The 14053-nt window shown below is 41.2% G+C and overlaps 1 protein-coding gene across 1 annotated transcript in view; it reads left to right on the forward strand.

Annotated features, from left to right (window-relative positions):
- The first annotated feature begins 557 nt into the window (after positions 1 to 557).
- IKZF2 (IKAROS family zinc finger 2) overlaps positions 558 to 14053 on the forward strand; it is a 55186-nt gene continuing 41690 nt past the window's right edge. Inside the window, exons 1-3 of the mRNA XM_075284952.1 lie at positions 558 to 642; positions 738 to 786; positions 6743 to 6847. Of these exons, the coding sequence (XP_075141053.1) occupies positions 586 to 642; positions 738 to 786; positions 6743 to 6847 (211 nt within the window). The 5' untranslated portion in view covers positions 558 to 585. The remainder of the gene's footprint in view (positions 643 to 737; positions 787 to 6742; positions 6848 to 14053) is intronic.

Here is a 14053-nt window from a genome sequence, read left to right on the forward strand (position 1 = left end):
CTTGCTGAAATGAAGAACTTCTGGTTTTTTTTGTTTTTTTTTGTAAGACATTGAAACGCCTGGTGTTTTCCTTGAAATCAATGTATATTAATCGGTAAACCGACTTGTAACGGCGTGATGTCATTCACACTTTGATATCCTAGTAACCTATGGCATGTCGTGCGCTGTAGTGGCTTTCTCTTGGCTTGAAAGGGGTTAAGTCACTTAACACAGGAAGATAGTGGCGTGTGACAGCACTCGGCTGACGGAGATCATAGGTACATCTAGGCTATGCTCTTACAGGGGCTGTCATAGGGTTCCTCTTTAGGCTACTTTTGGGATATGGAGATGGAAAGTTGATCATCTGCTGGTTACCTAAGACAAAACTTATTAATAAGAATAATGAGTTGTATTATTTCTGATCGTGATGGGATGGAATTGGAAAATTAGCTAGATGTGAAATGTTCTATTAAAAGAGCACTCCGTCCATTACCTGCCTAGGTGAATAAATAGCTAGGCGATTCCTAGAGGGCTTTTGTGACAGAGGGTCCGTTTTCAAAAACCTTGGAGAAGACAGACCCCTCTGGAGTCGTACGGTACCAAAAGATGAAGTCCAGGATCTCGGCCGGTGGCCTGGGTCTAGACAACGTCCAGCAGAGACATGTAACTGGATTCCAACACATGTCACTTTTATGATCTATGGAAAAGTTGTCTCTTTTTTTTTTTTTTTTAAAACTTGTTCTATTTTTCTGTTTCAGCACTGCTCTTTGACTATGGAAACAGAGAGATCCGATGGATACGTGACTAGTAAGTGACATTTTATATATCCTTCCTCTGTCGTATGTCTACTCTGCTTAGGTTTAGTTTAGAAGAACCTACTTAAGGGCCGTGTCTTGTATATATTCCTTATAATCTTGGACATCCATGGTTCTCATTGAGTTCTGGAAGCTTTAGGGTTAAACGTAGTCTTGGTTCAACTCCTCCTTTGTATCCCATATCTTCATACTATGTATATATACTATGTGTGTATATACACCTGTTACTAGTCCTTGATCCATGTTTGGTTGGGCCATGGTGGAACTCCTGACACTGCCTCTTTCTTATAGAGAGGTCAGATTTTATTTTTTAATGTAGATTGTACATTTTTTTTCCCCTATCAGTATGACTTTATAGAATGGAAATCCATGCAAACGCAGGGAGAACATACAAACTCCTGGAAGATGTTGTTCCTGGTAGGTTTCGAACCCAGGACTCCAGCGCTGCAAAGCTGCAGTGGTAACCACTGAGCCACCGTGTTGCCTCTAGAGAGGTCAGATTTAACAGCACAACGCTAGTTTTTGGCAACAATGTAGCCCAGGACGTCATTCCATGGTAAACTCAGACTCCGATTATTTATGGTTTGTTGATATACACAGAGTTGTTGTAATTCACGGCGGCCAGGGAGAACGTGAAAGCTGCAGGCTGTAAAAATTAAATAAGTTTGCAATAATGACATCTTATTGAGTAGGACAAGTAAAATCCTGACACTTACAGATGGCTTTTTATCACTTTCTGCTATTGTGTTTGCAGATAGGAATCCGTGGTAGGACACAATGTAATGTTTGTTTGCCATCATGTATGTCGTGTATTCTGCCCGCTTACATCGATTACTATGTACTTGGCACGGGGACACCTTCCTCACCTGGCACGGTGCCCTCAGCTCAGTCAGATGGGAGCGGTGACGCTTATTTTACACGTTACCTGCAACGGTTTGCAAGATCTAATGTCACTAAAATATCCAAGTTATCCGCGGACCCCAAGTTAGGATGCGATAATCTTATTATTTTGCCACGAGTAGTTGTCCTGCTTTAGACATTGTATCCAAGGACTTCGCATTTTGACTTTAGATTCTAACGGGTGTTTGCTAAAAATGTAACGGATCATAAAATAGTCTGAAGGAGAAGAGATGGAGCGCGGGGTTAACCCGAACTTCTGCAAATGGTTACTGTGGCAGTCAATGGAAAGTGATTAAAATCTGTTTTTCCAATGACTCTTCATTGTTTTATTTGTTGCCTTCTGTATGTAAGAGATCAGGTGCAGAAGTTTGGGATAACTCTGCTACATCTGTATATGGTAAATGTCAGGGGGTGAACTAACACCCCACCATTGCTCCTACACCAGGAGTATACAACTTTGTGTAAGCTAGATTATGTATGTATGTGTATATCTCTCTGTATCTATACGCCATTTGCTCCTACAACAGGTGCTTTTTCTCCCACACCCATAGGCATTTTTAGTATAAGGTTACAGTGATAATATAGAGGGTCACAGAAGAGACTGTTGTCGCTGTGTAAATACCCTCTCCGAGCTTCGTGGACGTCAGTGCCGTGTTCATGGAATATTCTGGGATGTCAATTTTGGATTATATAGATAGGTCTGATGACCTTTACCATCGGGTGACATGTAAACGCCATTCACATTACAATTTTTTTTTTTTTTTTTTTTTTTTTTGAGTCATCAGCTGATATCCCATCTAGTAGTTTTCAAATTTTATTAAGGAGGACACCATATTGCAGAGAATATATTAGTTATTCCATTGAGGTCTCCATAAATGGTGTAATGTTGTGGAAGCCAGGCAGTTATTTTTCTTCTCGCACCATATTATGGTAAAAAAAAAAAAAAAAAAAAAAAAAAACGAGTCAAGGGGGCAACATGGCGGCCCAGTGGCTAGCACTGTAGCCTTGCAGCGCTGGAGTCCTGTGTTCGAATCCCACCAGGAACGACATCTGCAAGGGGTTTGTATGTTCTCCCCGTGTTTGCGTAGATTTCCTCCCATTCTACATAGACATACTGATAGGAAAAAAAAATGTACGTTGTGATCCCTATAGGAGGCCCACGATCTACATTAAAAAATAAAAAAAAAACTGAGTCAAGATGACTGGTAATATCCACAATTTCCTTATAAAAATTCCTATACTATACTATTACTATACTATAGTTCCATAAACGGTACTAGAAACTTACATAGCCACATAGTTTCCTAAGTTCATAGGTTAAATCTGATGTTTGGTGGTCCTTACATTAGATACCTGGAGTGTTATGATGTTATGAGACCCTCTGATGTCACACTACTTCTTCTTAGCTTGGCTTGTATATTCTCTGGCCTCTAGGCCGCCATTGTACAGAACAGTTGCCTATGTTTAGCTAAATGTGCCAGGGTTTAATATAAATTTAATTAATTAAATTAAATATATCTATCTGTCTATCTATCTATCTATCTATCTATCTATCTATCTATCTATCTATCTATCTATCTATCTATATATATATATTTCTGTATACCCTTTACAGTATCCATTTAACAGCTTTCCTAATGTTCTTAAGTATCTTTTTATTAAGGTCATCAGTTGCCCGAGGCATAGGCATCATGAAATACTGAAATACTCTGAAATCTGATTAACTATGAAATGCTTCAGCAATTTGGGGAGAAGTGTCCACTAGGTGGCAACCCCACAAGTCTGCTTGATTGACAGGTCTTTCTCTATTTGGTCATATGGGGAGATTCTTCTTCTAATTCTTCTTCTTCTTCTTCTTCTTATTATTATTATTATTATTATTATTATTATTATTGCTACCTATCAATCAAAAGAAGCTCGGAAAGCCCATCCAAAAGACACTTTTCATCCTTCCCAACTGTTTTTAGGTTGCGGCCCCATGTTGCAAAACGTTGCCTTTACAGTATCTGTAACGTGAATGGCATGCTGGCTAATCCCATCCACACATTGCAGAAAAAAAAAATCTGCAGCGTAAATGCTGCAATTGCAAAAAATGTTAGCATTTTTATAAATCGCGGCATGTCCATTAATGCTGGTGTTTTCCATAGACATATAATAGAAGCAGAGGGTCTGCAGAGGAAAACAATGCGGAAAAAACACTGTGCGGTCTTTTCTCGCAGAATTTTTAAGTGTATGGCCTTAGCTTCGAACCTTTTGCGCTGAAATGTTGCATTGTTTCCAAGTACAATATACCGTAATTCTTTGTAACGGGGTATCCTCGCTGCCCACCATTCACTTTGTTAGTGTTTAAGGCTAAGGCCCACCTTGCCGAGCACAGCAGTTTTTGGCCGCTGCAGAAATGGGTTGCGTTTTATTGTCCCAGCAAATGACTGCGATTTAATTTACGGTAATCTCCTCCATACATTGCAATAAAATAGCTGCAGAAAACTCAGTAATAGAAAACAGACCATGTTGGGCATATATGGGGTTATGAAAAAAATACTGCAGAATTTCCACAGAAAGTACAAGATGTATTTTTAAAATTTTTTTTTTTTTGCAGTTTTCTCCTATGGTTAAACGGGGGTCATAGGAAACCCCATTACTATATAATGCTGCCATATATTCAACAAGCCTGTCTACAAGCTCTGAATACACCTGAACAGTACATAGTTACATAGTAGATGAGGTTCGATGAAGTCCATCAAGTCCAACCTATAACCCTACAGTCCCCTACAGTGATGATCCAGGGGAAGGCAAAAAACCCCATGAGGCTCATGCCAATTGCCCCATTTCAGGGGCAAAAATTCCTTCCCGACTCCAATCTGGCAGTCAGTATAAACCCTGGATCAACGTGTCCTTCTAATCCAGAACCCATAACCTGTTCTATTGTTCTCTTCGAGGAAGGCATCCAGGCCCTCCTTGAACTTGTAGAACGGTAGATCTAGTAACTTTTTCATATACTGTCTGTTCGGTTTGATATTGGGAACTGTATCTATAGGGGTAGGTTGGCGATAGCCTTGGATATGGGATAAATCAGCACTTGGGTCGCCCGTAGAATTTTCTATTTTATACTTATTTTGGTTGTCAATATGGAAATTTGTTCCTGGCGCCCAAATTTTGCTTTCTATTCTGTCTCTAGAAGTGTTGGGTTTAGCTACAGGACTGATCTGTCTACAGAATCCTGCACATACGGTATTATTTTACATTGTTTGCATTGACTATGAGTGAATCAGCCTTGATGCGACGCAGTTGTTGCTTGTATTTTCTTACTTTTGGATGTTTTCGAGGTTCGTACTGGTAATAATTCTTTACTCGTAAGTCATAAAATCCCGAAGCGATGGAATGCCCTTCTAGCTGGGAATTGCATCCACAGGAAAGAACATGTTAAGACTCTGGAAGAAAACATTCTGTAAAGAAAAGGATCCTGTTGCAGATGTGATTTCTCAGGAGTTAGTTGTTTTTTTTTTTTTTGGATGGACATTGGTGTCTTTGCTCAGCCTGCAGGTCTGAAGATTTCATCGTCGAGAAACTCTTGCTCAAAATTGGTAGATGGTATCAGAATAACGAAACGGCCATCGCTGGCAATGATGTACAGCTCAGGAAATGGCAGGAGACCTACACAGTAAATGTACTGCCGGTAGCATAACGTAATACCGTATACATCCTCCGACTTGTAGCTGACAGCCTAAACACACAAACAAGTGCAAAATGCTGCCATATGTAAAATGTCTTTTATTGAATGATGTGATAAATGATATAGTAAAAATATTAAGATCTGAAACCAAAAGAAATCACACGGCATCAAAGGATCAATGTACATGCCGCAGTATTATACCATACACCAAGCTGACATGATACCGAACAATTATAGTGCTATGTATCATGAAATAGTAAGCTGCATTGAGCAAAATCTTCAGGAAAGGCCACAATATGCCAACACCTAATCTGTAATATACCAACACCTAATAATCTGTAATATGCCAACACCTATAATCAGTAATATACCAACACCTAATAATATGCAATATACCAACACCTAATAATCCCCCATATGCCAACACCTAATAATCCGTAATATATCAACACCTAATAATCCGTAATATATCAACATCTAATAATCCGTAATATATCAACACCTAATAATCCGTAATATACCAACCCCTAATAATCCTTAATATGCCAACATCTAATAATCGGCAATATGCCAACACCTAATAATCCCCAATATGCCAACACCTAATAATATGCAATATCCCAAGACCTAATAATCCGCAATATGACAACACCTAATACAGTAGTACCCAACCCATGTATAAAGGACCACAGCGGTAGCACCCACCCCACCATGTGTTTTGGCCTTAATCTAGATGTCTGGCAGTGATATAACGGATAGATATTCGCTATGTACAGAGTGCCTTGTAAGTTTTGCACTGATACAGATGTATTACAGTCTCTACATTAGTATACGGTTCTATAGGGTTTTTTATGTCAGATTTTTTTGGGCAATATTCAATCACGTTGATGTTGTTGAACACTATTGTTATCTCCATGTGGTTTCTCCATGGGCTAGAAATGAATTTGCTATATATTCTATTCTATATTATTTCTCAGTAATGTATCTTTTTGTCTGTACTCGAACCCTACAAATTGTACAGCGCTGCGGAATATGACGCTATATAAATAAAATACATTATTATTCTACCCTCTGAGATTGTATGTCTGCTTAGTTACAGCGGCCCTGTGGTCCTGTATATAATTGTGTATCACACGTTGTGGTTGTGTACCGAAGGACTAGTGTGACTGGGCTATACGTGTCAGAATCAGCTCTGCTACATACGTTGTTAAACCTGCTGCGAGTATTCTGGAGTATCCCAGTAACTCTGGAGTTCAGAGACCGCAGCGAGCAGTCATCTTGGTTCTTGGTTGTTACATTCCTGATATTCGTCAGTCTTGTGCCCCTCAGGCAGATTTCTAACAGGTCTTTTTTTTCTTCTTTCCTCCTCAACCAGGTGATAATGAGCTTGTGCCCGAGAGGGACCACTCCAATATGGCGATAGACTTGACCTCCTGCACACCCAATGGGCAACATTCCTCCCCTAACCACTTGGCAAGCAGTAAGTCAACCTTCTCCTTTACTAGATGTCACGTTTCTACAAAGACTTTCTCTAAACCTTTACATCTCCTCTGCTGTTTAGTCGGTGACCATCTCGCAACGTAAAACTCGTCTAATTGTCTCTTTCGAAACTCGTTTTCTTGTAATGTAGAATTTTTTCAATAGCTATAAAACAAGTTTTCAGATTTGTCTTATTAAATTATCTTTCAAACCAATATTTAGCAATTAATTAAATAAAATTTCTCTTTAATCTCGGGCCGTGCAATTTTCTAATTCAGCCCGCGTTCCTGGCAGCCGTACTTAAATTGGTTTTCCACTTTAGGTTACTTTTAATATACATTTATAGGTTTATAAATGTCACCCGGCAAGCTACCGTATATACTCGAATATAAGCCGACCCAAATATAAGCCGAGGCCCCTAATTTTACTACAAAAAACTGGGAAAATGTATTGACTCGAGTATAAGCCCATAGGGGCTTTTTTGAGCACACAAACTGCGCTGAAAAACTCGGCTTATACAGGAGTATATATGGTACTTGGGTTTTTTTTTTTTTACAATAAATTTTTCACTTCTACGAAGCTGACTCTGAGTCTGATCTTATTGTTATAGTTTTGCTGTAGATCTAATTGGGATTATTTTTGCATCTTGAAATATCATCATGGACTAATGTAATACCTAATGTAAAAACAACAAACCCTTTCTGTATGTCTTGTATCCCTGTACCGACTCGGATTACTTAATGCAAAAAAAAGCTGCAAATATTTAAAAAAAACATTGTTTTGGATTACAAATTTTAAAATCTTTTTTCTAAAATGTGGAAGGATTGATCCAATGTTTCTTGTGCTAATGGCATTAGGACTAAAGCAATGTATTTTTCCTTGTCAGTTAATATAATATAAATGTGGGTTTTAGAAACAAATTGTACGACCTCCCAGTTTAAGCTGGCTATACCCATTAGATGCTATGGCTGTTGGTTGAATGGCCGCCTCTTTCAGCAGCCCCATACATGGCATAACGCTCGTGTATACTGAATGGACAGAGGGGAGAAAGTCAAGGATTGGGCATGTCAAGTCCATCTGCCTGATCCTTATATCCCCCAATATCTGCCATAGGATTACGTCTTGTTGGCCCATCTACGTTGGATGGTCATTCTGCTCAGTCGTCACGTTCGACCAATGTTTTTGTCACATATTTCAGGCTTTACTGTCTAGTTAAAGTGATCCTATCACTAAAACTCTTTTTTTTGTCCCTAACACATAGGAATAGCCTTAAGAAAGGCTATTCTTCTCCTACCTTTAGATGTCTTCTCCGGGCCGCTGTTCAGTATAAATCCTGGTTTTCATCAGTATGCAAATGAGTTCTCTCCCAGCACTGGAGGCGATCCTCACCGCTCAAGCAGCACTGGGGTCATCCCCAATGCTGCGAGAGAACTCTCCAGCGCCGCCTCCGTCTTCTTCAGGAACGGGCTCTCTTTACGCCTTCTTCCGACACTGGCTACAAACTTTTAGGCCTCGGGTCTAGGGCAAAGCCGAATGTGCATGCCCGCCAGCCACAAGAAAATGGCCGCTTAATCCGTATTGTAAGCGGCCCTTTTCTTGTGGCTGGCAGGCATACGCAGTCGGCTGCCCGAGGCCTAGAAGTTTGAAGCCAGCGCCGGAAGAAGACTCAAAGAGAGCCCGTTCCTGACGAAGATGGAGGCGGCGCTGGAGAGTTCTCTAGCAGCATTGGGGATGCCCCCCAGTGCTGTTTGAGCGCTGGTGACCGCCCCCAGTGCTGCAAGAGAACTCATTTGCATACCGACGAAAACCGGGATTTATACCGAACGGCGGCCCGGAGAAGAATAGCCTTTCTTAAGGCTATTCCTACGTGTTAGGGACAAAAAATTTAGTTTTAATGATGGGATCCCTTTTAATAATTTAATTTAGACAGAACAGCTAGACAATCCATACATATGTCACATGTTTTCTAGGTCTGTCAACGTTATTACCAATGGGCCATTCAAAAAGTCAATGGCTGCTGATTGTACCCTTGCATGCACATTATAGAATGAACGACACTGTGCTGTAGATTGCTATACCGTGTAAGGCCCGGTTCACATCTGCGTTCGGTATTCCATTCGGGGAGTTTGCTTACGGATCCCCTGAACGGAATACCGAACGCATTGATAAGCGGTGAGCAATGAAAGCCGACGGAGCCCATAGATTATAATGAGGTTCGTGTGTTTTCGTGCGGTGTCTGCAAGGAACATGTGGAGAGAAAAGTACTTTCCTCTCCGCATGACTCGTGTGGACACTGCATGGAAAATACACAGACCCCATTATAATCTATGCTCACCACTTGTTAATGTATTTGATATTCCATTTGTGGGGACCCCATGCGGATTCCCTGAAAGGAATACCGAACACACATGTGAACCAGTCCTAAGAATAATCTATCTGCCGCATAGTTACATTCTTGGATAGATTCAATCTCTTTTGTGTTAAGTGTTTGCTTCTATTTTTGCTGCGTTTCTCCCAGTGACTTGAGCATATGTCCCGGCATTACATTAAATAATAATGAATTCCGATTTAGTGTTAAATATAATTTAAATATTCATCGCTCCATTAGGTTTTGGTCAAGTAATTATTTCCATGTGCCTTAAATACTTAAATTGAAAGTGTGCTGCATAATTATTTTTACTGCGGCAAAACCATTCTATTGATAGCTCTGCTTTGCTGGAAGCATTAACTTTTACAGTTTTACACTTCCAATTTCTGAAATTCTAATGAGGCCTCCAGAGCGTCCAACGTTCCAGGGCCGTCCGATAAAACCCACCACAATCTCGAGTAACCGTCTAAGTGTGGTCAGTCTAATCGTTGAACAAGATAAAGCGTGCTGTAATTTGCTATGGGAAAGCTCGTTTTCCTTCCTCTGTGGCCGATGTCTCAAGGTCTTTGTGTGTTTTTTTTTGGAAGGCCGATCCACGGAAAGCGTTATTTGAATACAGCCAGCAATGCTTTCTGCTTTAGCAAACATGACCAATTATACGCCCGTCTCTAGAGAACTGAACACCTCATCTCCTGGAACAGTGGTGTTAGTTTCTCCTGGGATCCCAGCATTAGATAACACAAGCAGGTGATTCCTTCACAGGTGCTGCTCACGGTCGCTTGTGTGCCGGGAGCTCGACATAGGAGATCGGGCATATTCGTGCTTCATCCTCCTAATGACCGTCTTATTGAGGGATTGCAATTTACAAGCCCTGTTGTAAACTTTTCCATGTCGGTAGGGAACCTGCGCCACTCACTTTTCCAGTAGATTACAGTAAACTAATGAATTTTCGTAAAATGAGTGAATCATTTCATCAGCTTAAGCCTAGGGTTACGTACAGACTTATGTGGCGGAGCGGCTGTATTAGGCCGGGTTCAGTCGGGGTTTTTTGGTCTGGATTTTTGACTTGAAATCCCGTTAAAATCTGGCTCAAAAAAAGCCTCCACTGAATTCAATGGGTTCCTTTTTCCGTGAGCGGTTTGTTGTTGCTCGCGGAAAAAAGAAGTGACATGCCCTTTCTTGAGGTGGATTCTGAGGCGGAATTTGCCATAGAGTCCGCGGCGGGACACTACCACCCAACTGGGCCCATTCATTTGGGCCTGATCCGGAGCAGGATGCCGGTGCACTGCACCGGCATCCGGTCGCGGCTAGTCCTTTTTTGAACCAGATTCTGAGGCGGCCTCCGCCTAAAAATCTGGTCCAAGAAGGCCCCCGTGTGAACCCAGCTTTAGCAAGACACTAGTAGGAAAACAGAGGGTGGTGTAATATGTCCAATTGGACGCAACTTTTTTGGGGTAGTCAGTTTCCGTACTTGTATTTTTCTCTCCAACTTACACTAAAGTTCCATGAACTTGTCGTGCATCAGAATATTATATTCCTAGGTGGGATGTGCTATAAAGATGTCTTAAACTTTCTTTCTGAATCAGAATATTTTGAGATGAATGGCTTGGCGTTACTTGGCATGACTACGTCGCTCACATTACTCGATAGAGTAACTCAAAAATTTTTGCTTTGAGTTCCTCATCTCACAATACAACACAAAGGAAAATGTGTGTCTGGTGTAAGTTAGGTCATTATGGGGCAGTTCTACACTAACTAGTTTTCTTGTCTGTCACCTCCATTTTTTTCAGGGAATCTGGGGGGGGGGGTATACATTATTGTTTGTCACTCATCCCGGCCATTCAAGTATAGTATATGGGTCCATGAAAAATCAGCATATGGACGTCATGTGTGTTCTGTCCATTTTTCAATGTCCGTTTTGTACAGTGTCCACTATATACAAATCGGATACTTATTGTGTAAGCAGCTGAGCGATTTGCGTCACATGATAGGGGTTTGCGTATTGGTAGCCTAAAGAAAATAGGAGAAGGAATAGAAAAGGAATTTATGGTCAGTGAACGACTTTCAGTTTTTGTGCCCAAGTTCCTACTAATACTGTATTCACATGGGTGAGCGGAGTCTTGGCTGTGTTTTTCACAAATCTATGTGCTATCCCTTCTTATTTATGGGATCCAGTAACTTGTAGTGATGCGCCGGGTCCATGAAAAACTGACCTGCGAGTTCGATCCCTGAAATAGTTGATTATGTTCGACGTATCACAGACAGCACACGGCCAAGGAACGCGTGGCTATAGGATTATATATCAGCACCGCAATAAATAAGACCTATACATTAGTAAATGTAGCAGTTCTGCAACAATTGTATCAATTTACATTGACAACAATTTCTTTATAAATCTGATTGTATACATATAATTTATAGGATTCCTAAGTTCAAGTAGCAACAGAGTGATGATACGATGTATGATGTGTTATTGATGGCAGATTTGTAAAATATTTGCAGTAGTTGTTCACCATATATGCTGGGATTGATGGCACATAATGGATGTCAAATTCACCTATTGGAGGCAAAAGGGTGTCCTTGGGGCCTCCATACATCCAGCCAGTATACATCAGAAGACTGTACTATTCCATATAGTGGCATAAAAGGAGACATTGTAGCCTGTGGTTAATGGATGGCGCTGATTGCCTATGAAGTTGTACTTGTCAAAGATAGACCTAGCAGATACTACTGATGGACACTGCCAAACAGAATAAAAGTCTAAGGGTATGTTCACACGGTGGAATATGGATTCCCGCGTGTGAACATACTGCATGGCTAGCCACGACGGAATGCTAGTGCAGTGTATCGGCATCCCGTCGCGGCATTCTGCTCCGGATTAGGCCTAAACGGGAAGGAGTATCGCACCGTGGACGCTATGACTGAGTCAGCCTCGGAATCCGCAGCGAGATAGGGCATCTCTCTTCTTTTTTCCACTACTAGCTAGCAGGAAAAAAAAAAGAAGTGAGCGGCTCCCATTGAAGTCAATGGGATCTGTTTTGGCAGGTGGATTTTGAGGCGGATTCCGTGTCAAAAAACTAAGACGTTGGTAGTCCACAAACTAGTGTTCATTATTGCTTTTTTTGCGGACCATGTGTTTTCAGCTTCAGCACTGTGTGTCCGCCAAAGTGGACGGTGTTGCTTCAGTGTGTCATCCATACTTGCAGATCCTCAAATACGGATGACACTCTGAAGCAAACAAAATCTGAAACTGGTAACTGTTCTGCAAATACAGACGACACATGGATGACTCGGTTTTTAATCTTCCATAGGCTTCTAAGGCCAAGTCTGTGCCACGAACACTGAACAAAGTAGGACTTGCTCCGTATTTTTCTGCGCGGCATCATGGCCCACCCACTGATCCGTGGATACATGGTAGTGTGCTAAGACCCATAAAAACGAATGGGTCAGTGCGCTATTTAGGAAAAACCCGGATAGCGCACCGATCTCACCCACGGTCGTCTGCAAGGGGCTTTACGCCTATTGCTCGCTCGCTGTCTCTCTAGGTACATCGTGCTATTGGCGACACTTTGTAAATGAATGGTACATTAAGGAAGTTATGTTAAACTATAACTAGCTGCAAAGTTCTCTACAAATTGCTCCAATTAAAGGGATTCTCTCGTGATTTTTAAAGGGTAACTCCAATTATGACTTAAATGGACTCTGCGTTACATTGATTAAAAACATAATCCCAGTACCTTGTAGAGATTTCCAAAAATTCCTCTACTTTTCATCTAAATCCGATTTCATTCCTGTGCAAATGAGGCTTTGGAGGCGTGTCTTAGCTTGATTCCTGGGCAAAACAATTTCCCCCATGTTTGCATATTAATAAAATCTTGATGTACATGAAAATAGGGCTCCAAATCTGAATAACGGGCTCATATTTGGAAACTGTAGAATAACCTCCAAGACGCGGGTGGTCCAGCCGCAGAAGAAGCCATGAAGTCAGATATTCTTCTTTCTTATATTGCATTATATTATGGTATTCCCTGTTTTGGCCAAAGTATATATTCCTAGACTTATGAACAGACCCTGGTCTGTGCGGCCGCTCGCACTCTCTGGATACATTTTAGATGATTGTTGCTACAGTGTAGAGTTCTTCAATGTTACCTGAGACAGCGATTCATAAAACATTCTGACCAGAGGTCACCTTGTTCTTCCTACTACATAAGACTCTTGTTCAGTTTTGCCGGTTATTCTGGAGGAAGTCTGCATTTCAGCTCCACGCTATATGTGTCTGTTTGTGGTATCCAGGTCCTTTTTCTCTTTCCTGTAGCCATCATTCTCTGACAAATCCATACACAATAGCCGAGTAGACGGGATCCTGCCTAGTCTATAGAAAGAACCTTGCCGAGCTGGATTCTCTCTATGTCAATGGGTGCAAAAGGGGAGTTGAAAAACAAGTTGCGAAATGGGACAACAGTAGAGATGATGTAGCGCGACATATTTTTAGGTACGGTAAGGGCTGCGTAACTGGAGTTGCTCCCAACGAAAACTAAGGCAAAGGTTTGTTCTGTTCCTCTGATCCTTAGCTTTTGTCTTAGTTTAGACCGTTCCATTTACCAGTTTCCCCCCGTATAGTTTTAAACTTAAAGGGGCTCGATCAGCAAAATCATGCTGATAGAGCCCCACATATGCGTGAATATCCTTTAAAAAGGCTATTCAGGCACTGTAAATGTTATCTTTAAACTACCCCCCAGTTTTAAAATAAAACCCTAAAAAAGAATATGATCTACTTACGCATCGTGCACGCTGGGTGGACATTCATGGTGTCTTCTTCTTTATCCCTGCCTCCTCTTC

Source organism: Leptodactylus fuscus, chromosome 8 (genome assembly GCF_031893055.1).
Source record: "Leptodactylus fuscus isolate aLepFus1 chromosome 8, aLepFus1.hap2, whole genome shotgun sequence".
NCBI lineage: Eukaryota > Metazoa > Chordata > Amphibia > Anura > Leptodactylidae > Leptodactylus > Leptodactylus fuscus.